This window comes from Phalacrocorax carbo, chromosome 9 (assembly GCF_963921805.1).
Source record: "Phalacrocorax carbo chromosome 9, bPhaCar2.1, whole genome shotgun sequence".
In the NCBI taxonomy this organism is placed as follows: Eukaryota; Metazoa; Chordata; class Aves; order Suliformes; family Phalacrocoracidae; genus Phalacrocorax; species Phalacrocorax carbo.
The window spans coordinates 1,947,535-1,974,465 of NC_087521.1; the positions used below are offsets into that span (position 1 = coordinate 1,947,535).

Consider the following 26,931-nt stretch of genomic DNA (forward strand, 5'->3'; position numbering starts at 1 on the left):
ACTGGCAGCATAGGCTTGATAGGTGAGAATAAAAAGAGGCAAAGAGAAAGGAAGTAGTTTTTATTTCTTCACAGGAATTTTAATGAAATATTTATTTCTCATACATATGTAAACATGAGCTAGATTTTGTGTTCTTAAAGAGCGCGTTATACTGTATGAATAACACTGGAAAGACAGCAGGTATCTGTGATATTTTAGGGGATGCTCAGGGCTTATTCAAGATCATACTGGTTTTGTTCAGAGAAGCAGTATTAATTATACCCAAATACATAGAGGACATGCATCTTGTGGAAGCTAAAGCCTTTATTAAATCAAGACCTAAAAATTATTGCCAAACACTTTGTGCACAACCTCCAACAGATATTTCAAACCTGTGCTAACAGAATCCAAGTGGGATTTGTAAGACACAAGAGATCTCTGGGAACTGCACTTGAGAAAATCGAAAGTTCTACTACTTGTATTATTAGCTGTGAGCAAGATCTTTTATTTGTTTGAATGAAAATCTTAAACAATCCCCAAATGCCCTGGAAATATTCTCCAGTTTGAGAAGTAGATAGTGTAAATAAAGGCAGAGAGAATAAATGTTCTTTCCAAACAGATACAAGAGGATTCCTGTTGTCCTTGTAGTTAGCCACAGAAATGGAATTTATTTGCCTGTTTTCATACAATCTCACATCCTGGCAATTTGACTGATGAATCACTTAGCCTTACAAGTAGGCGGTAGATGTCTGAGTTCTGTCCTACCTGACCAGCATTAAGACTTTTTAAACTCCTTGCCCGTTCCATTTCAACCAGCTTTTTAAGCTGCCATCAATCAGATGGACTAAAAATACTTAAGTGATATATAAAACTTCTTGTCCTCAAGAACCCCATAAATTACTCTCCAACCCTTGACACAGACTAATAAGGTTGACATTTTAAGAGTTTCATTTCTATTACAAGTATTTTGCTTTTGAATGAAGTTTCAACTCTTTTCATATTTCTATCTGTTGACCCAGCAACAGCCAACTTCAATGCAGCAATAAAACAATGAAATTTCCTCATTACTGCAAAAATGGAAACTATTTTTCTTGAATGGTGTGACCCTCAAAATCAGATTTTTAAAATAAATTCTTCATTTAAATATAGTCAAGCAAAATCAGCAAGTTGAAGTGAAACACAGCATTTGGGAAGTATCACATCAATGTTATGTGTGCAACTCTTATTTTTCCTTTGACATGTAGGCATTGTGATTTCATCATAATTATTTTCAGCAGGGCTTCTGCATGAGACAAGATAAGGCTATTTCATTTTAATCTCCCTGTTAAAAAACTAGTTTCACGTTTCACTTACCAAACATTATCCAAACTCTCTTCTGAATGGGGAATTATTTAATCCTTTACAGATTTCTCTGTTGTGCTCAGTTCTGCAGTATAAAACAAACTAATACACCTGAAGGAATTTATTTTTACAAAATCTTTGTGAAGCAGAGGGATGACTTACTTTACAAATGGGAAACTGAGACACAGATTAAACTGAGACATCTAGACTAAATTTAACTTGACATGCCTACAACTGGATTACAGAATGCAAAACCCCTCAGCTGCCATTTATTTCAACTGCATTTGGAACGCTCAGCGTGCGTGAACATCGCTCAGTATGTGCCTTAAGAAGGACACACAGAAAATGAGTACCCTGAAAAAGGTGTAAGGATTTTTTCCAGCATGAAACATGAAGTTTGCATTAATATGGAAACAGAAAATGCAATATAGTCTTCCTTGGTACCCACTCAGGGCCCCCTGCTACAGCATTGTGTTTTCTGTTCCAGCAGACAGCTATGTCTTCTGAACTGAAAGCAGGATAGCTGTAGTCACCATTCACCCCATCCGTACAACTGGGAAACACAAATCCATTTTCTTAATATCTCGTTATTGTCAAAATCTGAATAAAAGTTGGTGGGGAAGGGACAGAGGCCTGTTTGGAACTTCTAGCTTCTGCTGCTTTTGTTCCTACCTGGTCCAAGGCCTACACACCTCCATCCCTTTTGTCGGGGTAAAAGAGCATCTCTCAAAGGATTCTGAATCAAACTTGTAATTGCTAACAAACCCTATAACCCGTATTTCATGCTTACAAACTTAGCTTCCTGGAAGCTGACTACACAGGTAACGTTTCTTGCATTTTTATGTTAAAAGAATATTAACACACAAAACCAGTAACAACAAAACGAAAACAATGATAAGCTTCAAAAGCCGCCAATCAACTGACCAGCAAATCTTCAGGCCTAAAGAGTCAAAAAAAGGCCATTACCTAATTTGTTATGTTTTTTTTAAGTATCTTTAGAGTTAAATTTCAGCTTTTTCTATTGGTGTTTGCCAGCAATTTTGGTCAGAGATTTTTATAGTTATTATCATTTTAAAGTGAATGGTTGGACTACTTTTTAACTATATGAGCAGGAACAAAACATATGTTTCCCCATGTGGTCCGATCAGAATTTCTGCACTGGCATAACTCTAAAGTAGTTGATTTTAGTTAATCTTAACATTTTGATTTGAGCTAGGGGCATCGAATTTAAGGGCTTCAAGTACAAGAGCAAAAACTAGTAAACACAGATAATGATAATCTTACATATATTGTATAATATAGTCACTGATGTATACAGCATTAATCTAAAACCTCAGACTTGTACACTTCCAAGGATAAAAATTAATAAAGCTCTTTTTACGTTAAGATTCCAACTAGGAAGCAACAAGTGTAAGGAAAATAAAGCTTCAGTCTGTGAATCCAGCTGAGCAGTAAATATCAGTACAGTGAACTTACTGCATGAAAAGCTAGGTTTCTGCCTTTGAGTTGAGGCAGAAACACAGACTATATTCTTCTGAGGAGAATCCTTAAAGCGAAATCAGAATCATCATGGATTAATAATGTGATGATTTCAGAGGATTCATAAGCTATGGAAAGGAGAGGCTGGAATCAGGCAAATGCTGCACTGAGAACTATACTGTCAAACCCAAGTTATAAATTATTTTTGGAAGTGATCAGAAATACAAATGCAGGAAGAGGCTTTGCATTTAGGATTTTGCTTTGAGCCTCAAATGCTCAAAAGGATAAGATTCCTTTAGTGCTGTCTTGAATTTGGCAGTCTGGATTGCAAGGTCCGGCATAATGGCAACCATGAGCCTCCCGCCTCCCTACAGCAGTTACGTGCCTGAGAACAGAATATTAGTTTGGTTGGGCTTCTAGCAGCTCTGAATCGTGGAAATTCATAGAAGAGAAAGGGATATAGAAAATACTGTGAATAAGGACATTCTTTCTCCCCTCCAGTTCTTAAATGAAAAAATTTATGGGAGTTCTACTAACCAAAAAACCTTGTTTCCACGTTACAAAACTGCATTTGAAAAAGTGGAAAACCAGGAAGATAATGTAGGGAGCACTGATGGGAACCTGCTGACATTTAAGCTATATGTTACTGATACTGACACTGACGTATATATCTAATTTGATTTCTGTGTGTTAAAACAGACACTGTCCACTACTGATACAAGTAAATTAGATCACACGTATAGCATTTTACATCAGTGATTACTCCAAAAGCCATAACAGCAATGTAATAGAAGCTTTGATCTACTTTGATTTATTATTATTTCAGATTCTAGACTAATTTGCCATAGATTCTATTACTGAAGCTGACTCTGAAGACTTAGATTGCTTTGGGAACTGAACCTAGAGATCAGTTGCAATGAGTGTTATTACTAGTGTAACAGAATACAAACTAATGTCTAGCTTCCCGAACAAACTGATTTAAGTAGTAAACCCCAAACAAATAAATACCAAACACTGTATGCTGGTGAGCAGCTTGCTACTAGATTAAAAAAGAAAACAGCGGTTGTCTAGGAAAAAATATGCCACAGTTATATCTAATCAAGCCAGTTTTGATGCCATACAGTCCAAGGTATGGTACAGCACAATAAAATGGAAAAAAACCCTTTTGTCCTGTTTCAGCTGGGATAGAGTTAATTTTCTTCCCTGCAGCTGGCACAGTGCTGTGCTTTGGACTTAGTATGAAAACAATTTTGAGATAAGACACCGATGTTTTGGTTGTTGCTGGGCAGCGCTTGTGCTAGTCAAGGGCTTTTCCAGCTTCCCAGGCTCTGCCGGGGGCACAAGAAGCCGGGAGGGAGGGGGCACAGCTGAGAGAGGGGATTCAAACTGGCCACAGGGATGTTCCATACCATGTAACGTCATGCCCAGTGTGTTACTGGGAGGGGCTGGCCGGGGGAGGGAGGCAGCAATGGTGGCTTGGGGATGGGCAGCGACACTCGGCAGGTGGTGAGCAGTTGTATCGTTTGTGTTTCTGGTTTCCCCCCCCCCCCCTTTTCCATTTTATTATCATTATTCTTATTATCATAATCATTATTATTATAACTATTATTTGTATTGTAATTATGACACTGTACTTATCTCAACCCACAAGTTCTTTTGCTCTTCTGATTCTCTCCCCGTCCCACAGGGATGGGGGCAGTGAGCGAGCGCTGCGGGGTGTTTAGTTGCTGACTGGGGCTGAACCATGACACTTCACAGTACCTAGTATGGGGCTGTGTTTTGGATTTGTGCTGGAAACAGCGGTGATAATGTGGAGGTGTTTTAGTTGTTGCTGAGTAGCGCTTACACTGGTCAAGGACTTTTTCAGCTCCCCGTGCTCTGCCAGGGGCACAAGGAGCTGGGAGGGGGCACGGCCGGGACAGCTGACCCCAGCTGACCCAAGGGATGTCCCACACCATATAACATCATGCTCAGCATATAGAGCTGGGGCAGAAGAAGGAAGGGGGGACATTTGGAGTGATGGTGTTTCCCTTCCCAAGTAACCGTTACGCGTGACGGAGCCCTGCTCTCCTGGGGAGGGCTGAGCACCCGCCTGCCCGTGGGAAGGAGGGAATGAATTCCTTGTTTTGCTTTGCTTGTGTGCGCGGCTTTTGCTTTACCTGTTAAACTGTCTTTATCTCAACCCAGGAGTTTCCTCACTTTTACTCTTCCAATTCTCCCCCCCGTCCCACCAGGAGGGAGTGAGCGAGCGGCTGCGTGGTGCTGGGTTGCTGACTGGGGCTAAACCACACCTTTGTTTAAATGGATTAATTATAGAGAAATAATGACAAAACTGACTTTGGAAAATGCAAATTTTGATTACATACATGAGTCTAAACTATAATAAATGAAAAGGAAAATGACATTCACAGCTCTCTGACTTGATCTAGTTTGTTTCATAAAGGATTGCACACCTCTACCATTTCACTCTCCAAACAGGGAGAGTGAAATGTCTCCCTGTTTTGTAGAAGAAGAGAAAAATTGAGAGACATGCATTTAAAATTGAAACATAGAGACTAGTCTTGAAACAAAGAGCAAAGAACTTTAAAGTTCCAAATAGGGAAGGATTAATTTATTTCTGAATTGCTTGAATTTTAGAATAAAGAAATGTATATAACATTATCTGGAGAATAGCTGTGATTTTATTGTTCAATTTCCTAGATTCTATGCTTCCAAATAGACACTTTGAGTTTTATTTATTCTGTCTCTGATAAATGCATTATAAATAATTCTGTCTCTGATAAATGCATAAATTACTGTAATAAAAATCGACAAAAAGTATTACAATTTTGAGAAGTTGAATAGATGAGTTTTAAGCCAAAATCTGTAACATAAAATGAGATGCCATTCAAAATCCCATTTTACCACTCTCCTCTGTAAATGAACGTAATGCTTGAACTGAACTTACTAGCAGAAAACAAAATAAGTGCAAAACATTAATATGAAGGGCTAATTTTATTTCACAGAAGTCACAAGGTGAGCACCATGCACAGAGAACCTATAGGATTAAGTAAAATTTTGCGTCTATTTTTAATGTATGAACTAATAATGGATCTAATTTGAGATTCAGCAGTGGGTAAACAAACATTAATTGTATTTAAAGTGCAAATATAGTAACATTTCTTAATGAATTTTTAAAAATCAGTTTCGCTGTAAATATCTAAGATGTCATCACCGAAGTTATTCATATACACCTTGATCAGATTATTGCAGTAACGCACTCTCTCTCCTGATGTAACGTGAAGTTTTGCCATACTTTTACTCATGAGCTGTGATCAATGGCTTGCTCGATATGACGTCTAGCTTTTGTAGCAAGAACAATTCTCTGCTCTGGTATGGCAGAGAGAATGCTACAGGAGATATTTTGTGCACCTACTAATCCCAATAACGAGAATGAAGATGCAACTAGCAAAGCTATATTCTACGAATGAGAAAACTAGATCACTGGCTTTTCATAGATTTTTGCATTTTAATGTGCACTGACGAAACCACGTTAGCCTAAAAGTAAGAATTCTAATTAACTTATTTTTCTTAAGCCTAGAGTAAGGTAGTACTATTAGCAAAGCAAAATGCAATAGAAAAAAATCTAATTCTTTAAACGGCAATAGCCAAATAGAAAGCTTTGACTTCTGTTTTTAAGCTGAGGATCTTGTTAAGGACATACCTGGACCTAACACAGGTAAGGACATACCTGGCAAGTTATTTAAAGCCATTTTCAATATGAAAACCTCAGCATTCCCTCTAATGAACAGAGCTAACTTGAAAAAACATTATTTCAAATTTCAAAGAGCATCTCTATGAAGCATATGGGTTCATAAGGCAATGAGATGGACAATCTCAATTTAATATAGCATTTTTTTTTCAGTAGAACAGTATATTTATGTCAGATGTTAAGAACCAAGTTCTCTATCTGTTGGACTTCTGCTTGAAAGCAGAGAAGAGAACGGAGAGGAACTGCTTACATTTACTTCATTTTGCCTCCCCTATCCAAGACGTAGCCTTAATTGTCTAAGAGCAATCTTTGTGCCATGAGAGTGATCTTATGTTAGAGAAAATAAAGGCACAGGTCCACTCTTCTTGGTCATGGTCTTCCATCTCCTGAAACATTTTTTCACTTGAATTATGTCATCCTGTGATTTTAAGGGTTGAATGAAATTCTCTGTATGGGGGGGGCAAAAAAATCTCCAGCTGATATACAGACTGAAAAGTTTACAAAAGAAAAAGCAAAGAAAAAGGAAATCCTGTTCCAGAAATTACTATGTGTGACTGATTTTGTTTGCACTTTCTCTATTTTATGGGATCTATTCATATCGCAGAAGTGGAAGTTAATTGATGTAAAAAAAAACCAAAAACTTTGTGCCACTATAATCAAGTGTGTGCATAATATGTTTTCAAAAATGTACAAGTCAAAGGCATAAATACTGAGTACAAAACCAGCCTAATAATCTGACCAGTAACAAAACCATATAATTCACTCATCATATCTGCAAGTCTAAATATCACCTATGGTATTTGAAATCTGTTTACATTTCTTAGAATTAGGTCATACGTTTCTTGCTGTTATTCTCATGATCTTAAAAAACAGTGCTAGAGACAGACCTTTAACAATATACAATTCAAGTTTCAGACATAATATATGGATATTCACTTAGGATTTTCCTTTATATTAAAATATTTCCATAATTATAAAAACAATACTGACATTAAAGCATTCTGGGGTGCCTACCAATTGACTGAAGACCATTTCAGTTATTTGGCAATTGCACGGTCAATTATCATGGTTAAGTTCATTCTTCTAAATTTTTTATCTGGCAAACTGCTTCCAGAAAGTTTTAAGTTGTAATATCAGAATAAACTAACTCAAAAATTGCACTAATTGGCCCAGTGGTTAGAAATCTAGGGAGAAATATTTTAGATAAAAGAGTAAGAAACCCAATTTAAAAAAGGATGATGAAGTACAAGGGGTTGCCACATTCTAAAGCCGGCACAACGAAGCTAGCATACCTTCTTGGAGCCAGAAAAGCCTTCTGGAAGTCCTGGATGCAGCATTTGCAGGTAGGCAGCAAAATCAAAATGCTAGGCTTACATCAAGGATGCTCCTGAATCTGTCAAATGGAGTCCCCTCTGCCCTTCAGATATAAGTTGTTCACCCACCCTCAAATCAGTTGTGCTGTGTAGTGCAGACTTACAACAGCTTTCAACAGTGAACTTAACAGCCTGTACCTAAAACTGAATTCTAGGTTCTATGCTGGTGGTAAACACCTGAAGGTCAGAGTTGCAGTTCTGTGTCTTTCAGCACCTCCTTCTATTCAAACTCTCCTAAGCAGAAGGAGAAAGTCTCTTACCCAGCTTTAGTTCTAAAAAACAAGGTTCAGTTATTTACAAGATTTTGTAATGTATACTATATACAACACACTAAACTTGAGCCCTTTAAAATCTTCCTGCAGTCTCTGAATGGACTTCTGAAGTCAACTACCTGTTGCAGGAAACAATTTCCTCTTGTACTCTGAATACTGCTGACGCTTAATTCCCTGTACTGATCCCTCTGATCTTGTACTGTCGGGTAAGGTAATAGAAGTCTCTGTTGCTTTAGTAACAATGATAAGTATACAATCAAATCCCATCAATCAGTGTGCAGCCAACACATATTCCAAAATTATTTTTAAGGAAATAATGTATTTTGTGGGAGAGAAAATTAACATAAAACTTTGCAGATCTTTCACAACACAAAGCATCATGTTCTAACCATCCAATGAGGCTAAATAAAACACGTAACAAGCTACAGACCTGAGTGTCTTGCTCTTTGAGAAACTAACTTTGTTTTTTTCAAGAAAGCAGGGGATAGCGCTGCAGTAAACATTTCACTGCCACTACACTTTTACCAAGCAGATCAATAGGTTTCCTTCATTACGCTTTTAGCAAAACACATAGCGCATGCAGAAGCCAGAGGAAAAAGAGAGAGAGAGAGAGATGCTGGTAATAAAAAGTCTGAGATACAAATGAGGATTAAAAATTTGGGCCATTACATAATACTACTAAACTGTAATTTTATAAATTAGGAGACTATGGACCTTCATTGGTCAATCTGTTAATTTTACATTTTGTACGGTATTTTTAAGATACCAGCTGAAGTCGGAGTACTTCTAAAAATGTAAGTGAAGCCAATCTGGTTTAACAATTTAAGTGAACTACTGCTAATAAAAAAATAAATTACTATGTTTTGTGACAACTGGCTAACAAGTAACTTATAGATATTACATGCATACTATACTGCACAACTGCTACATCAGCATTATTCGTAATTCATATTTCTACTCTTAGAAAAATCATTTAAGTAGTCCCGCTAACATTTCCAAAAATTTCAGGCATGATGCTAACTGGTTTTCAAGAAGGGGGAAAAACTTTACTGCATATTGTGAAATTCAAAGAGAATATGAATTTATATTTTATCATTATACCATTTTAAAGCATTAAAGCTTTACTTCTCTTGCCATAAGGGAATAATTTTTTTTAAAGAAACTCACTTTGATTTAATTGAATTGAACCAAAGACAGCACCTCATTCTAGACAAGCGGAACTGTTAAGGTGCTCACTAGAGCCAGGTATATAGTACTACTACCCTTTAACGCTTGGAGTTCAACAAACTATGAAAAACTTTCTGTAACTAAAGGTAAGTAGAAGTTTTTAAAAACTTCCTGATCATTCCTCTCAACTAGGCATCAGTTGACCATATCCACAGTTTCACCAGTACAACTGGTGACAATAAAAAGGAATAGGTGAAAAGAAGCTTATCCTAATTATTGGACTTCGAGATGCAAAATAGCCTCTACAAGGATGTTTTCTATGAAAAAAATCAGGCAGCAGATTCTGCCGCAAATTCTTGACAATGCAGAATACACAGATCCCAAGTGTCTTTTCTGCTGGAAGATCTTTTACTTCTTCAATCAAAGACCTTCTATGTAACAGCAGAAAAAAAAATCCCTCACTTTCTTTTTTGGCAATCTTAGCCAGTTAATCCAATTCCAGAGCTTTTCTCAGCAATTATAACTGTAAGGAAATTTCGTATGATGAATCTACAATGTCTGTTTCCAAAAAACAGATTCCAGAAATTGCTTATATCAGGTAATCGTTTATCTTTTGTTGTACCTTTGTCAGAAGGCACGTTCAGCTGAATTCCCACAGCGTTGATTCCATTTCTCTCGTCTCTGTGCTCCTGGCGTCCTCTGAAGGTCCAAAGCTATTTGGTGGTGACTTGGACATATAAAATTAAGAAGCTCTGAACTCGGTGCTTAAGAAAAATAGTTTCTTGGACTAAGAACCCCAGAAGTAGGTGTAGATACAAGAAACAACCTTGAGATCCTGTCAAAAGTGTGGTCCTTTTTTCCCCCCTGGATATGAAACATTATGCAATAAAACATTACTCCTTTTCTTCCCCTTGATGACAACTAACGGCAGGCTTTAGGACTCAGTTCAACAATATCTCATTTGGGGAGATTTTCTATCATATCATTTAGAGGTCAAGATGTTGTTTACTCATAGCAGCCTTTCCCATTTTCCAAAATAACAGCAGATGACGTTGAGCATTGCTGGACACCCATCCTGACATTAAGCTGTATGTCTGAATGAAGAGCCTCTTACAAAGTTAGAAACTACACTCCAAATCCTTTACAGACCTCAGAGGATCTCCAGCCCCTCCTTGCCTCTTCAAATAGCTACAACTGCCACAAAGATTTTCAGTTCCCATTCATTTGTTCCTTTAGATCTGTACTGGCTCTAACAGTCTGTTCAAAAACACACAGGCTGCTATCCTGCCACCAGAGAAGAACTTAGCTGTTATTTTTTTATGCCTTCAGTTCGCAGTTTAAAAGGGGGCAGTCTAGGTCTTGCACTGTACATTTCATAAGCAGGAAATTCTGATCATCTGGAAATTTTTTAACTGCATCACAGGATCCAGTTGACCAGGTAGCCAGGTTTTCCGCATTTTAGATATGAAGATCTTCCCTTTGGACAGAGTATAAAGGATGAATTGCTTGTACGGTCTTGCAGTGTCACTTTGATACTTCAGCTAGCAGACTTTACTACAAATTGCAAAGCCATCCTTTGTGCACAGTGTTCACTAAGTTTTCATGCACTTAATACTCCAGTTTTTTTTCTTCAGTTGCAGTAGAATCTAACTATTCCAAGACCATTAATTGGTACTGCAGCCTGGTAGCTTTGGAGAAGGCAAAACAGTTTTTGGGATCGGACCAAGCAGGAGACCCATACATAGTGACCAGTCAACACCCACAATACCTTGGTTTGTATTTCTCTCAAAGACAGTGATCCTTCCAGAACATGAAAAGGACAAACGGCTGAAGTTGCAGGCAAAGCAAGAAGCGACTTATTTACTTCATAATCCAAAAGAGCATGTTCACCGTTTCTGCTGATGTAAACTATCACTGCTGGATTCTTGGAAACAAAGTGTCATCAAGCTGAAACACCTGCTGATCCAGTGCTTCCTCTTAATTTCATAAAGATTATTCAGAAGAATGGCTGCTTGAGTGAGGATGGCGTTTGTCTTATATCTGTGAGCACTAAACTTAATTTCTTGCTCCTGTATTAGCTTAGAAAAAAAGTGTCTTTTTATGTGTCAGTGTATAGTATTACTTATTTATTCCATATTGGCGTTTTGATGATAATCATGATAAAAACTGTCAGGCTTTCATATAATACAGTAATGAGGCACAATAAACTGCAGAATACATATCAGGTGCTTCAAGAGCACATATTTGATTAGCTTTAAAACAACTTGTCTCCTGGTGGAGTGAGACAGCAACTATTTAGCTATGACAGAAAAACTAGTAAGCATCTTTCCTCTTAACTATTTTATTAGATCTTTTGCCTGTTCGTACACTGAAGCTAGAAAAAAACCTCTTCTATTACTAAGGATAAGGAAGTGCTAGGAATAATTGCTTGAGAAGCTGAAGCTTTTGAGAACAGATTAGACACACATGAGCAAGGTATTGCTTACACACAGATCTTCTGGCTTAGAGACAAAGTGATTGAGCAGGTGAGCTCCTTATATCTGCATTTTGTATGATGCTCATTAATAGAACATTCACATCAGGTCTAGAGCTTGGCCCACGGTCTAAGATAGAGCGAAATGTCATCTTTTTATGAGATATTACCAACTTTAAGGGATTCTTTTAAAATACAGAATAAATTACTTTGTGCTGAAGACTGATTCAGTATTGCAGAAAACCTCAAGTCCATCTCTTTGATACCTATCCATCAGTCAATTATAATAATATGCTGAAGCCTAATCTTTACACAGTGGGTCATGGCATTAATTTGGCAGTATATAATAAATTCTGGTTTTATCCCATGATGTTGTTAATTCTAGTTTATTTTCACCTCTTTTTCCTTTTTTTCTGTCCTAATTACAATTGAACATATTTTTCTTTTCATTTCTTGCTAAGATGGTACTATACCTTATTACAGAAGGCTATCATGAGGCTGATATGGAAGTATTTATAAAAGTATATGCATTTGGCAGGCCGTGACCCAAGCTAGAGCTTTGGGAATTAATAATGAGCTTCAGATATCATAAAACCATCTATATCTAGACAGGTAATTAGTAATCATAATGTGATGGCCATCTTTACAGAGTCTTTCCAGTTTCACTGGCTGAAAATGGGTCAGACTAACCAGTGAAGCGTTTTGCAGCCTGGATATCTGTAAGTTTATTATTTTTGTTTTAATATAAGAGATAATTAAAAATGCCTTTATTATATTATTGATGCTCATATATTATGTAGCAGTTGCCTAGCTAGAATATGCATCATGGCGGTCCCAGACTGGTATGGTGATTTTAAAACCACGCTGAACATGGTTGCAGATTGATCATGCAAAATCTGCTCCCCCAGCTGAGTTTTCCCCACTTGTGCACAGTGCAATGCAAAAAAGAAAAAAATAAATGAAACAAAAAAAAAGTGTGATGGGTGAGCAGGTCGACTGTGTGAAAGAACACGTGCAAAGTATACCTCAGAAACACTATAGGTGGATGAGCACGAAGGGAGCCGAGCCTGGTTGTGCAGTGGGGAAAAGAAAACATTGTTAAAAAAGAAATGGTGGCACAGTAAGGGTCTCAGAAGGTTTTCTGTATAGGTGGTTCCAGCACTGAGATAGTAGCAGGGGATTCATTAAGTTTCCATGACCAGCTATTTCAGAAACTCCAAATTTATGCCTTTTAAGGTAGAAGCTTCTTAAAAGAAAAAAAAATTACTGTATTTCTAAAATAATTTAAACTAATGATGAATCTGAAGACAACTATCAATCTTTCCTCCTCTAAGTAACTGACAATAGTGTCCTTAGGACAATAAGGTATTCTAGGATGAAGCTTTACTGATCTCTTTCATTTAAACCTATTAGTTTTATTCTAGTTGTGCAAAGGATACAATGTGAAAACCCATCAGAGGCCCTATTCTTCCCTGTATAGCTTTATGTTTTCAGATGCTCAGAACAAGCATTTTGACAAAGGAGGTTTTTCTTCAATCCTGCTGCCCCAAGAACCAGAATAACTTGCAAAGTTAAATGACTAACAGCCAGATACAGGTCAGTAGAAATCTGCAGATTATGTCCCAAAGCAATGTAAAGTGCTGTGATTCTTGAGGGACACTGTCCACTGTCACAAGCTTTCAGCACAAACACAACTTAATTGGTAACACTACAGTTTTACTGATTGCTTAAGAAACACTTCGTTTATACAAGAGATCCATTTTTTCTACACTATTATTCACTCAGACATAACTCAATATTATACTTATTAAAAATAGTTTCTTTGGTTGAAAACATTTAATGTTTCAATTACAAAGAACAGCCCAAGTTTTTGGATCTTTTCCCCTCAAGTTTTGTTAGATTAATAATTATCTGATGACAACTGTCTGTGAAGAAAGACTAAAAGCAGCCTAATAAATTAGATTTAAAAAGGCATGGTTCTTATAAATGCATTAAAAATCTCCTCTTGATGTTTTTCTAGGGATGGAAAAATGAATTATCAGAAGCTGCAGCAAAACTTCCTTAGTCTTCAACAAAATTAGTATCTGTAGAGCAGTTTGGATACATTTGTGGTAAAGATGAACCCAGCAAGAATTTCCGTATTAGTGACCACTTGCTGACTTAGGTATTATGATGGACTGAGCAGAGAACATGGTACTCATAAAAAGTCTCTCGTGAATATTCTTTGATCTCAAATCTGTATTTCATAATTCTTCATTGAAATATAAAATGTAACGTCCAGGAAAATTCTACAGTCACATTTGTCTGTGTTCATTTATGTCTCCATTATATGCTTCTATAGAGCCGTTATTTCTTCACTGAAAATTTTTCAATACTCTGAAAATATTTTTATTCCTTTCTGGCATTTAGTTTCGTATTTCATTTGTTCTTTTAGATAACATTACTAAGGAAATCTGACTCACTTCACAACATCTTAAATGTTCACACACACTCAGCACTTGTTTCAGCTGATGAAACGTTTTCTTATAGTGAAATGATCTGGAGAAGGATTAAGTCAAAAAGAGAAAATTTCTTCAGACAAATAGAAAGAATAGAAAATGCAGTTGTAAGAAATCAAGTATTAAACAGTCTATTTTGTTAAAAAAAGGAAAAGAAAAAAAAAAAGAGGCAGAAAAAGGAGAACCCCTTCTGACAGAGCAAAAACTGTTTCAAAAGCTTTGAAACAGTGCTTTGAAAGCTGTCTATGAAAGATCAGGCGCGCCTTCGCTTAGAACAGGGGTTCTGTTATTCACCTAAGATTTTTGGTTGAGTCTTTAAGCAAGATTCTCATAAATAATGTCCAACCATTGTTCCCCAGGTTTATCTTGCAACAGCATGGAAAAACAAGAACCATTAGCTTTGATTTGGCCGGTGTGGATCCCAAGAATGCAGTAACAGCAAGAAACATCACAGCAGCAGTTTTTAAAGTATCAGCAAGTAGATAAACAGAAACGACGACGATGAGGAGGTTTGGAATCTTACTCTGCAAGGTTTTGAAGAACTTGGCTCATCTTGTCTGCTCCTCACATTAACTTACATGGGGCACAGCTAGACACTTGTGTACTTCTTTAATCTCCTCTAAGACAACTACTGTAAGTAGGATGCTATTACTTTCCTTGTCAAATTATCCTGTGATCTAATTATGCATATTTTCATTAATATTTAGGCTAAACTTACCACTTAACTTCAGTCTTATTGCTATCAGTATTTAATCCATTTAAATAATTTTGTCTTTTCTTGGGCATAGTTCCAGTTGTATAGAAGAAAATTATAATATTCCCTTCAATAAGATACCTGTATATTTTATTTCTCCCTATGCTTAAGCACACACACACACAATCTTCCTTAATCTCTTAACCTCACTCACTCCAAATTATTTTTTTCCTATTCATACATGTACAGGCTCTCAATTTACCTGTGTCATTTTCTCATAGTGATGAAATCGAAGGTACGCTCAAGTGTCTCAAAGTGATCCAATGTTCTTGAGGAGAGGGTTACAGTCATACCACACTCCTGCACACAGTGGTTGCTGTTTGTTTTATTTTCAGTAAGATCACACAATAAGACTGTTTAATATGCCGCACACTTATAATTTCCCAATCATTTCTACGTCATTGCTTTCTTGTGAACTAGTTTCCATTTCTGAGCATCTACCTGATCTCAGTATTTTGTAAGTGTATTGCTTCTGTGTTATTAAAACTAAATTTCGACACTCTTCCAAGCTTCTTTGACGATTCTGTAATCTATCACCCACTCTGTTTAAAATTTGTTATCATATACGAACTCCAGTGATTGTTTCTGCCAGTTTGAGAGAGGGGGCAGCTCTCCGCGTTTTGTTTGCTGCCTGACAACCCCTACATATTTCCTTAGGTGAAGCTAACGTCCTAACATCTGAGCTGTTGGGCTCCTTCTCCCCATGAACGTTCAAGTTAAGGGGCCATGTTGCCAGTCACAGAGATTCCCTACTGTGAGAATGATTTCGAGAGAGCTGTCCCCATTTACACCAATGGAGAATCTAGTTCAAAGGCTGCAAAAGCAATTTGTTGTTAGTCTGAGGGCCTTACTGGCTTGGCTCTGAACTTTAATAATGGAGTATTAAGACCAGGAACAAAAGCCCCGTAAAGGTAATCCTTCATCATGATCAAAGAAGGCAGGTACTTAAAGTAAGACGGGAACACTGCATGCAGGAGTCAGTAGTCTTCGAGAGATACAGCTCCGTATGAAAAATTATAATCCCGGTTTCATTAAACATCATCTATGGACAGTATCTGGCCTCTGCTATGAATTCTGAGAACATTTTTCTTAAACAGAACCAGAATCTTTGATTTGGAGCTACGCTAGTCAAAAGCCACACAAAATTGTTTTGCATATTACTTGGAAACTCTTTGTAGAACTTCTACACTTAGATTTTTATTTTTTTTTTCTGTTGGGCTTTCCTTAATATTTTTATGCAGAATTTAAACTTGTTTTTAAAATTCTTAGCCTGCACAATTAAAAAAAAAAATATTCAAAACAGAGATCAAAGCAGAATTGTTCTGTTGAATCTCAGATGAACTCCACGCCTTTAGGACGGTATCAATTTTAGCAGGTATTATGAGTTCTAAAATATAAGCCAGTCAGCTGTTTCACTGTTGATCATCTCAGCGGCTAATGCCCTTACTTGCTACTACTACATTAATTTGAATGGTAGGGGAACGCTAACATGTCCAAGTTATAGGAGACTAATTTTTCTAAACAATATTTAAGTTCAGCTTCAAACACAGGTCTCTGGGAGGGGTCAAAGGATTAAGCCACAAAAAGAACTGGACTAGCTGCAAGGAAGATGAATGATCTCAAGAAGAAATGGAAAAAGAAATCTCAGGTCAGGAGATTTCTTTTGTAAATGGTTATGTGTTACTGCTGATATTAAAAGTAGTCTTTTAAAATGAAAGATATTCAAGCCCCCAAACTGCCCAATGAACTCAAATTTTCATGCAAGTTTTCAGTGCAATTTTAAATATCTGGCAGTCTTTTTAAACTATTGGTGGAATTGGGGATATTCTGCAGAATTCCAATGTTTCCTACCTATTTCCAATGGCCTTTGAATTTCATCTGGACAGCGTGTCTTTGCAATTCATTCTGGAAGTAAGGTTCCACCTTAATAGTACACACCATGGTGCAATAGCATTTCATTTTCACTTATGGGGCTGCCCATCAGACACCGTATGCTCCCCCTACCACACCATTCAATACATTTGCCACATTGTAGGAGTATTAACAACTTACATCTAAATCCCTTTCCAAAAGCAGTATGGAAGAGATGAAAATTATTTTAAAGATGAACTATTAACAGATACCCATTTTTTTCCCCCAATCGTCCACTATTTAGTAAGGATTTGTTCTATTCTTTGGTCAGCCATTTGTCTTTTAAAATGCTACCTTATCTAAAACATCCCTTATTACAGCATGAATCAGGGCAGCAGTGACAAAGAAGCGGATCTTAGTTATATGTTATTATAGTTACAATGTGTCCTGGTTGTTTTAAGACACTGAAGGGGCATATGCAGAATATATGGAACATTGCGTAGCTCACAATCCGACTTCCTTCCTTACATTGTGTAGGGTATGGTCACGAAATAACGGATCAAGTGGCACAGTGGAACAGGACAATTTCATAACAACTCATTTGTCTAACTAATGCTTTTCATTTAAAACCCTTCCCCATGTGACATTCTGTGAAATAATGCGTGATCAGAACACCTTTTTTGTAGTACAAAGTTTCATGGCATAATTTTTTTCTGTCTTTGTATTTACTCACTGGTACTAAATCATAAATTTAAGAGTGAGGAATCTAAAATCAAGGAACTTGCTTTGTCTTTATTATGACTAATAATTTGAGATACCACCAAATCTGAAGTACGACACAGTTTGTTCCCCCATAAAACTTGATTCTTAAAGATTTGCCAGGGAGAAGACACAGTCCTTTAATTGGATTTATTTTATAGAAAGCTGCAATATATTAGCAGCTCACTTTCCTTGTATTTGACCTGCAAAAGATCATAAACTCAGACTTCTATTTCACAATGAACAGAAATCAACTTTATGTCAGATACGTAGCTGGATATGCAAAAGCATCCAAAAGGGGTAAAAATTCTCAAATCATTATCATTACAAAAATTATCTTGCACTATATAATCGTAGTGGATTATGCATTAGAATGGTAGTACTGAGAATGACAACAGCCATAGTGTATGGAAGACACAAACAGGACGTGAATCTAAAGAAATTATTCTGAGAATCTTCACTGGATGGATGTGCAAAGAGATAAATAGTTACTAACTTTAACATCTACTATGCTCACAACTGTCCCTTTTTTTCCCTATTTTTCATTATACATTAAATTACGCAGTTAAACGCACTTCTATAGAGCTAATGGCTGAAAAGCAGATCTTAATTTATGAGGTGAACTACTAAACACGAGGTACTGCCGTCTGTACTGTTACATTGGATTTGACTTGCTTTATTAAATATGTCTGTGATAAATGGGCAACTTTATATGCTAGGATATGCTAGATCCTAATCCTTTTCTCAAGATTTCTTTCATTAAAGAACAAACCTAATGCATAAGAAATATGCTGCAGAATTTTTTATAGTAGTCTGCTGAAAAACCATGCAACAAAATTTTCATAGCTGACATTCAACCAAATATTAACCTATTTTGTGAGATAAAATAGGGACCCAAAAAGATTAAAGGCAAAGACAGACGTATATGTGAACCTATATGCTTTTGGGTTACCTTCCATCAGCCACAGTTTTCAGTTCAGGTAAGGCTATCAATCACTGGCAGAGATACGTTTTTCCTTTAAATGAACGATTTCTATTATATTTGTTGCTAAGTTTAATATTCAGTCAGGAAACTTTTAGATATGCAACCTCAGTTTTGGAAAGGGATCTTTATTTTAGTTGCTGTAAAACCAAGCAGTGTGATGAGCATTCACTAAAATGTAACAGGATATTCTTTTAAAACAAACCCTGTCAGTTAGGTCAGGTTTCTCACACACATTAAAATGAAACCGCAGCTAGAAAAGAAAGAAAACACAAAGGGAGAAAAAGAGAGAGAAAGGAAAAAGATGGGGATGAGAGGACAAACCAATCAGATTTGGTGTTACCATCCAGCGGAAGTTTTAAAAAACCAGATCACCGAGTGAAATCGTACATTTACTCGGAGAGAGCATCCTTTGACACTGCCTTCTAGGTGATCTCTGAGCTCCTCCAGCTTTCGATGGAGCTACATGTAAACATCAGAAAATGAATTGAAAAAGCAACCTGTTCTCTTGTAATTTTTTCCTTTTGTTCTTTGTTTTTGTGTTGTTTTTTTTAATAAATCATAGCGTAACACATTTCTCACTGCTTCTGACAAAACATTTCAAGCCATCAAAGTGCTTTGAGCAACACAGACATACAAGTTCAGTAAACTTGGAAGCTGAAACAAGGTGTTTTTGCTTGATTAACATGGCTCTTTTTTCAGTACAGGGAAAAAAAATTGTAACATTAAGGGACAGATCATTCTAATCTACTGAATCTCTGCTACACTGTTAATTTTTTTATTTATTTGCTTGTTTATTGGTAAGGCTGTGTTCTAGAATTTATTCCCATCACAAATAACTTTTTAGAGGTAAAGTCTCATGTTTGGGAACCTCATTTAGTATTTCCCATTTTGTACAAGGTTATTCACGTAAGATTTTCTGTCTAAATATATATTTTGAGTTGTGAAATTAAATCCTGGGCAATCAGATACTTTTGTCGTACAGACAACAATAACCCTAAATTAGGTGTCAGTGGGTGTTCATAAAAATAATAGGTGAATCCCAGCACCTAAATAAACCTCATCTTCTGCATATATATATATATATGCATTATGCATCTAGAATTGTATGTGATCACCCATTAAAATGCACACTAATTACATACACAATTTTCAAAAACAGCATAGATAGAAACTGTGTCTGTCTTGTGTTTTCCTCCACGTGAATTCAGTGATCCCGAAGGTCTCACACTGGAACCGTGCCTCATTCATACACAGCGCTCTTCTCATCTACACTGTAACTAAAACCTCTTCCCAAAACGCAAGACGGAAACGACAGCCTCACAGACAGTGCGGAATGCTACAGATGCCTCTAGTTAGAATTTGTATAAACAAGTAGCAACTGGCTTCTTTTCCTATGCTGAGATCAATTTAAATGGTGGCATTACTGGAAAGAGGTGCATAACCAATCCTTCCCCTCCCCTTCTTTACGCTCAGTGAAATACCATTTTCACAAAGAGCAGCTGTAGAGCAGTGTTAGAGAACAGAGAGGATGGCTTGTCCCAGAACAAAGGCAATACATTCATATACAAAACCAAAACACAGGATCAAAAAACCAAGAAGAAAGGCAAGGAGAGTGCAGAAGAAAAAATGGAATAATTAGTGCTTGAGAAAGCGCTAAAAGGAAAGAAAGGGGGAAAAAACTGAAAATTGGATGGCTGAAAAAGATGCAACTGTTGAGATGGAACCTTAACAGAATGCCCTGGACTGCACATGGCCAGCATCTTGGTATAGATTACGTCCTGTTTTTTAAACCATTTATTAGGGTGTAACACTATGCGTGGTGGGTACCGATTTAGATATCTGCCTGTTCGGTTAAGTGCTCTAAATATTTGAGTATGTTTGTACAAACATAAAAAAGGCAGAAGGGACTAATTATTAGCAAAACAGTGGCTCCATTCCTATTAGCCTCACATGAATCTCTCTCTCATTTCCTCTTTATTAACTCTGTCTTTTTCTGATTTAAAGGCTAGATACACATGAAATATTCAACTCTCTTGTAATGGTCCTTTGCAGAATTAATTGCAGAAAGTGTGAGCACTATAACAGTTTAATTTTGTTTCAGGATGGGAAGCAGTAGTCTGAAGATGAGTAAGTCACTTCTCCATGGAACAGGCAGTTAAGAGACAACAAACAACACAGATCAGAGAAGTGGTTTAATCATGATCACCAAATCACAGGCACTTCAAGAAAGTTGTTACTATCTCTTATTTGTGGTGACATTCAAAGCTAACAAACTGGCAGCCTGCCTTCAGTAGGTTGCTCTATGTGTAGCACAGAAACAAACAAAATGTGACCCAACAGCAATAAGAATACTGAAATAAAAGTGATGGGATGGTGAGAAATGGAAAAGCCCCTTCCCTCCCTCCCCTCACCTCCCCCTTCAAAAGGAAAAGTGTAGGCTATAGAAGAAAACTTGCAAAATAAATGTTAGAAACATATTTACTTTGAGGGATCCAACTCTACTAGCAACTCCTTTGCTTTCATCCGGCCGTCTAATTTGCTACAATGGGGGAAGATGGGTAAAAAAGACAGAAGAATAAAGAAAAAGTGAACTTAAAAAAATTTCCACACAATCAGTTAGCAGTACATGCAAGACATCAATTTGACTCTGTGAGACACCTCTAGAGGACAAAGACACAGACTCTAATTTCTGGAATAAATGATGCTTTATCATGGCATTTTAAACTTGCTTTGTTGACCATTTTTATTTCAATATATTACCAATCTGGCACATATGATGCATGCTGAATTCACTAACATTTTTGAAAGAATACATGTTATTTATTTGATTTGGATATGAAGAATAATGAAGTCCTAAAACTCTTAACTGAAGAAAAAAACACCCTATACCTTCTACAAATCATATGATCATAGCGTACTATAACTGGGAGTAGCAGGCCTGGCAAGTATCGTGATTGATACCTGACAGAATGCAATACAGATACCTATTAACCCAGGCCTAAAGATTTTAGCCACTGCTATCAAGATTCCCAGGTAAAAATTATGCTGCCCAAACAGAAAATTTTAATGCCAGACCAACATCAGATTTTTATTTTAAATATACCATGTATATGACCTCTCCCCCAACATCTCCTACCTGATTGCTTTTCCTTTACTATATACTTTTTTTTTCCTAGATGATGCAGAGGATTGAAGAAACAAATGAGGTCGCTGCTCAAAAGGCTTCGTACTGTTAGAAGCATGTAAAATAAAACTTTCGTTTTATTTTACTTCGCAAAAGTTTTCAGAATTGCTGAATCCAGTAAATAAATCTCTAACTGATAAATCAAACTTGTGTCGTGTCGTTTGAAGTAGAGAGGAAGAGGACAATAAAAACGACTTTAGTGATATCCTTCTAGTCTGAATCAAGACTGAATTGAAAGTTTTTATTATCTGTTGGTTGTTTCACAGGTTTTATAAAACAAAGTCCCACTCAACTGAGGTGAACCCTTTCAAACCACAGTAACTGTCTTGTCTTTAAGAAATTTCAGCAAGGAAGCCAAAGACTGAATGAACCATAGAAATTCAACTATGCTTTATGCTTTCTGGAGCACACTAGCAAAACCAGAAGTTAGATTGCCACCTTTCGGTTTTACCTGACCCATAGAAAATGGAGAAATCCAGATTCAAAACACAGTCAACTGAATGGTTTTTTTCACTCGCACTAGATTCTCCAGAAAGTAATGCAACTAAATGATAGATTAACAATTTAAATATTTAGTTCTGAAAGGATGTCCACTAGCAAAATCCCCTGGAAACATTTATGTAAATTGCTGCTTTCCTTCCCTGGTCTTATGGCATTAAAATAGTATCTGTTTTGATCTCTCAAGTGGACCATCCACATCGCTGTTTTCATGGGACTCCAAGCAAACCTCCAAGGAATTCAAGTATATCAACCAAGAAAAACCTGTAATTCTGAAGTAAAATATGTCTCCTTTAGAAGACAGATTCAATTAAAATGTACACAGTTGTAACCTAGTTGCTATATTTTTCCTAATAAAAAATCCCCAAAAACCTTATTTGAAAAAAAAAAAAAAAGCAAGACTAGTTAGAGCAAGACACTTGGCCCAATACCCTGGTTGAGATACGAGCAGTGCCAAACAGTGAGACATAATCAAGTAGAACCCCAATCCCTTCAACTAATCTGAAACTTTTTTTCAAAAATAATGTATATTCAATTTTGGTTTGAAAAATGAGAAATAAGAATAAATAAATGCTGATAATCTCACATAATGACATGGAAGCACAACATTAACAAAAATGCTACATACCACAGAAACTTTTGTGAGTGACAGCAGTATGCCTTTCCCTTCAGGGAAAAAGTTTTTCTGCTATTACTTACCAATGTAGGTATTATGGCTGCTCAAGTTGTGTCGAAGGTTTAGAATTCAGTCAGAAATGAGATTGGAGATATTACAGGTGCATATAATTGACATTATTTACTCTTTCTTTCTTCAAAATATATAGGGGAATATATACACAATGTGTACATTGTGAGCAATGAATTATAAATGCTTGAGAACATAAATTACGCAGAGATAGCCTAAGGTCAACTCTTGTTTTACGTCCATGGCACAGTTAATAATGTGGTAACATGTTTTCTACAGGAACCCTGCAGAATGCGACACGGATGTTTCTCAATGGATGAATCAGAGTGATATGAGTATTGCACAAACTATATTTCATCTGTTCGGGGAATTAAATAAGGTATTACCAAGAAGGCAAGGGACAGCAGGAATAAAAATACCATTTTTTTAATCCACGGCAAATGCCACAGAAAGGAATTCAGGTATATCCTATCTCTGTCTGGTCACCTCCTGTATGATGTTCTAGAAGTTGACTGACAAACTAGTATTTCAGAAAATGGCATGGATTATATACTCCTTGTTTTTCAGAAACTCAGCTAGAAACAAGAACCACATCATGGATGAACACTTGTAGCTAGAAAAGATTAGAATGAAAGATGTGCATGTAAATGTTCTAAATCAAAGTTTTGTATGGTTCTCTTCCCATTGGCCGCTTGTGTGATCCAGAAACGAGTTAATTGATTTTTCTACCCCCATTTGTAAAATGAAAACAGTACTTCTTTCTAAGCAAAAGATAGGACTAATAAAAACAACTTGACCACTAAAACAGAAAACAAAACTCTGTGCCTCAGGTTTTATGATTTTTTTTTTAACACCACAACACAAGCTAAATGAGTGGATTAAGAAATGAGGCAGGAGCAATACTAAGTAGTTACTGGCAAAATGTTACCTGAAAGATGTTGGGGTTTGGGAACATTCTGAAGGAGGAGAATGATGACATTCAAGTAATGAGGCAAGAAAGGTGTTAGGTAGGGAACATTCCAAGAAACTGGCAGGGTATAATGCACTGACAGTTAAGATGAATGTGTTATATTTACATCCCTTCCTTATTCACAAGGGAATAATAGTAGAGCTAAAAGCTGAAGATTAACCACAGGCGTCCCTATCGTGATACCTGAAGAACAAGGTGGAGTTACAATGGGAGCAGAGTAAGATAGGACGCCAGTGGAGGAAAACTTCAGAAGCAGGGAAACCAGAACCAAAGAGTGAGCAAAGAAGAGTGCTCAAATACGCTTATGGACTTGTTAGGAGATGAATGAAAGACTTGGGTACCAAAGAACAGACACTTAATGTTTTCTAAGCGGAAGTCTTGCACATGGTTTCATTATTATTCCTCTACCTTCTAAGAGAGCCCGTAAGAAATGAACCTGTTTATCTTCAGGCCTGATTTTACTCCAGAAAAAAGAATTTAAAATACCTAACCTTTATCTATATATAAACCAGCAGTTATATTCATTGTAAAGAAAGAACTGCTCTGAACAACTGGCTAATATGAGATTCTGGCTTTATTTGGATTTATTTAAAGGAAGAGTTCGACAACAGGAGAAATAGCCTCAAATACTTAGCACTATCATCTTAGACTCCTTCCCCTTTCTGATAATATACCCTGTTCTTGCTACTCTAAAGTTTCCTTGCTTACTGTTTCTGAGAAAGAAATTGGAATTTTGCAGGACCTAAAGCTTTCAGAAATGTGTTTTCACATCCACATTCACCAAAAAGTCAAACCTCCATCAGATTTTTTTTCTAAAATCCTGGGTAATACATACATGGTTCATAATGACAAAGCCTTTTTGATATCCAATTACTTGATTCTGAAACTGAATAAATGCAACACTAGCAATGGAAACTCTTTACAGCAGTGGTTTCAAACAAGATGTTAAGTTCCCTATTCAATGGCCTGGGCATGTAGTGTTGGAATCATGTTAATCAAAAGCATGAGATTATACTACACAGCATCCAAATCAAGTTCAGATGATTTGCTGATCTACCGCGGAGATCAGTGATGAATGGTGAGCAAAGAAAAATATTAATATTACTTGTGGAACATTACACCACTGGCTCTGCAAATAAATGTGTTTGCATTTGTCATGTGCGTTATCCCGCTCATCCCCCGTGTGTCTTATCCCGCTCATCCCCCGTGTGCGTTATCCCGCTCGTCCCCCGTGTGCGTTATCCCGCTCGTCCCCCGTGTGCGTTATCCCGCTCGTCCCCGGTGTGCGTTATCCCGCTCGTCCCCCGTGTGCGTCATCCCGCTCGTCCCCAGTGTGCGTCATCCCGCTCGTCCCCGGTGTGCGTTATCCCGCTCGTCCCCCGTGTGCGTTATCCCGCTCATCCCCCGTGTGCGTTATCCCGCTCATCCCCGGTGTGCGTTATCCCGCTCATCCCCCGTGTGCGTTATCCCGCTCGTCCCCGGTGTGCGTTATCCCGCTCATCCCCCGTGTGCGTTATCCCGCTCATCCCCCGTGTGCGTTATCCCGCTCGTCCCCGGTGTGCGTTATCCCGCTCGTCCCCGGTGTGCGTTATCCCGCTCATCCCCCGTGTGCGTTATCCCGCTCGTCCCCGGTGTGCGTTATCCCGCTCATCCCCCGTGTGCGTTATCCCGCTCATCCCCCGTGTGCGTTATCCCGCTCGTCCCCGGTGTGCGTTATCCCGCTCGTCCCCCGTGTGCGTTATCCCGCTCATCCCCGGTGTGCGTTATCCCGCTCATCCCCGGTGTGCGTTATCCCGCTCGTCCCCCGTGTGCGTTATCCCGCTCATCCCCCGTGTGCGTTATCCCGCTCATCCCCGGTGTGCGTTATCCCGCTCGTCCCCCGTGTGCGTTATCCCGCTCATCCCCGGTGTGCGTTATCCCGCTCATCCCCGGTGTGCGTTATCCCGCTCGTCCCCCGTGTGCGTTATCCCGCTCATCCCCGGTGTGCGTTATCCCGCTCGTCCCCCGTGTGCGTTATCCCGCTCGTCCCCGGTGTGCGTTATCCCGCTCGTCCCCGGTGTGCGTTATCCCGCTCATCCCCCGTGTGCGTTATCCCGCTCATCCCCCGTGTACGTTATCTCGCTCATCCCCGGTGTGCGTTATCCCGCTCATCCCCGGTGTGCGTTATCCCGCTCATCCCCAGTGTGCGTTATCCCGCTCATCCCCGGTGTGCGTTATCCCGCTCGTCCCTGACAACTGCACCAACAAACATTTTCTGTTTTCTCAGACAGAAGTAGCCCCTGTAGTTTCTAGCCATGGCTTCTTGTCACTGCACCTAACTGATTGTGTCAGTTACTTAAAGTTAGGTAGTTAAAAGCGTGCTCCTAACCTGTTTGGTTTAGGGGATGTGAAGTTCAGCGGTATGAATATCCTCCACTGAATCCTAAATCATGGAAGTTGCTTGCATCATATTTGTCAATGTGACTACACATACTGTTAATAAATGCTTATGAAGTTGTTCCTTTTTAAAACAGGCCTTTGGCTGCGAAACAGCGACATTCACAAGTTTGTACGTGCTATGAGAAAAGACGACTTCCCTTGTTTTTCCAGTTTTACCTGCCGCACTTCCTTCCAGTTACTGTTTCATCTCAAAATGCAGGGCCTCATGGTAAGAAAGAAATCTAGAAAATCTATAAATCTAGAGCAAAACTGTGCATATGATGGTCCTACTTTAGACCACTTCCTTCAGCAGAATTCCACAATATACTCCAAATCTGGTTTTGTTTTTGTTTTTTTGTTTTTTTTTTTTTAAATTTTTATTTCCCCAAGGGCCATTCAACTGACCAAGGCAAAATGTGGAAGAAGAACAATGGGATAAACCTGTCTCCAATCCAATGTAGCTTAAACAGATGTTCTATGATTCAGTGAAAAGG

At 37.8% G+C, this 26,931-nt stretch overlaps 1 protein-coding gene across 12 annotated transcripts in view; it reads right to left on the minus strand.

Moving 5' to 3' along the window:
* GPHN (gephyrin) overlaps positions 1 to 26,931 on the minus strand; it is a 306,435-nt gene that overhangs the window by 67,515 nt on the left and 211,989 nt on the right. For 8 of the 12 annotated variants that reach the window (XM_064460104.1, XM_064460105.1, XM_064460099.1 and 5 more), the window contains one exon: positions 21,165 to 21,221. The exons of the other annotated variants lie outside the window; for them this stretch is intronic. In XM_064460104.1, coding sequence (XP_064316174.1) covers positions 21,165 to 21,221 — 57 coding nt within the window. The remainder of the gene's footprint in view (positions 1 to 21,164; positions 21,222 to 26,931) is intronic. 12 annotated transcript variants of the gene reach the window in all.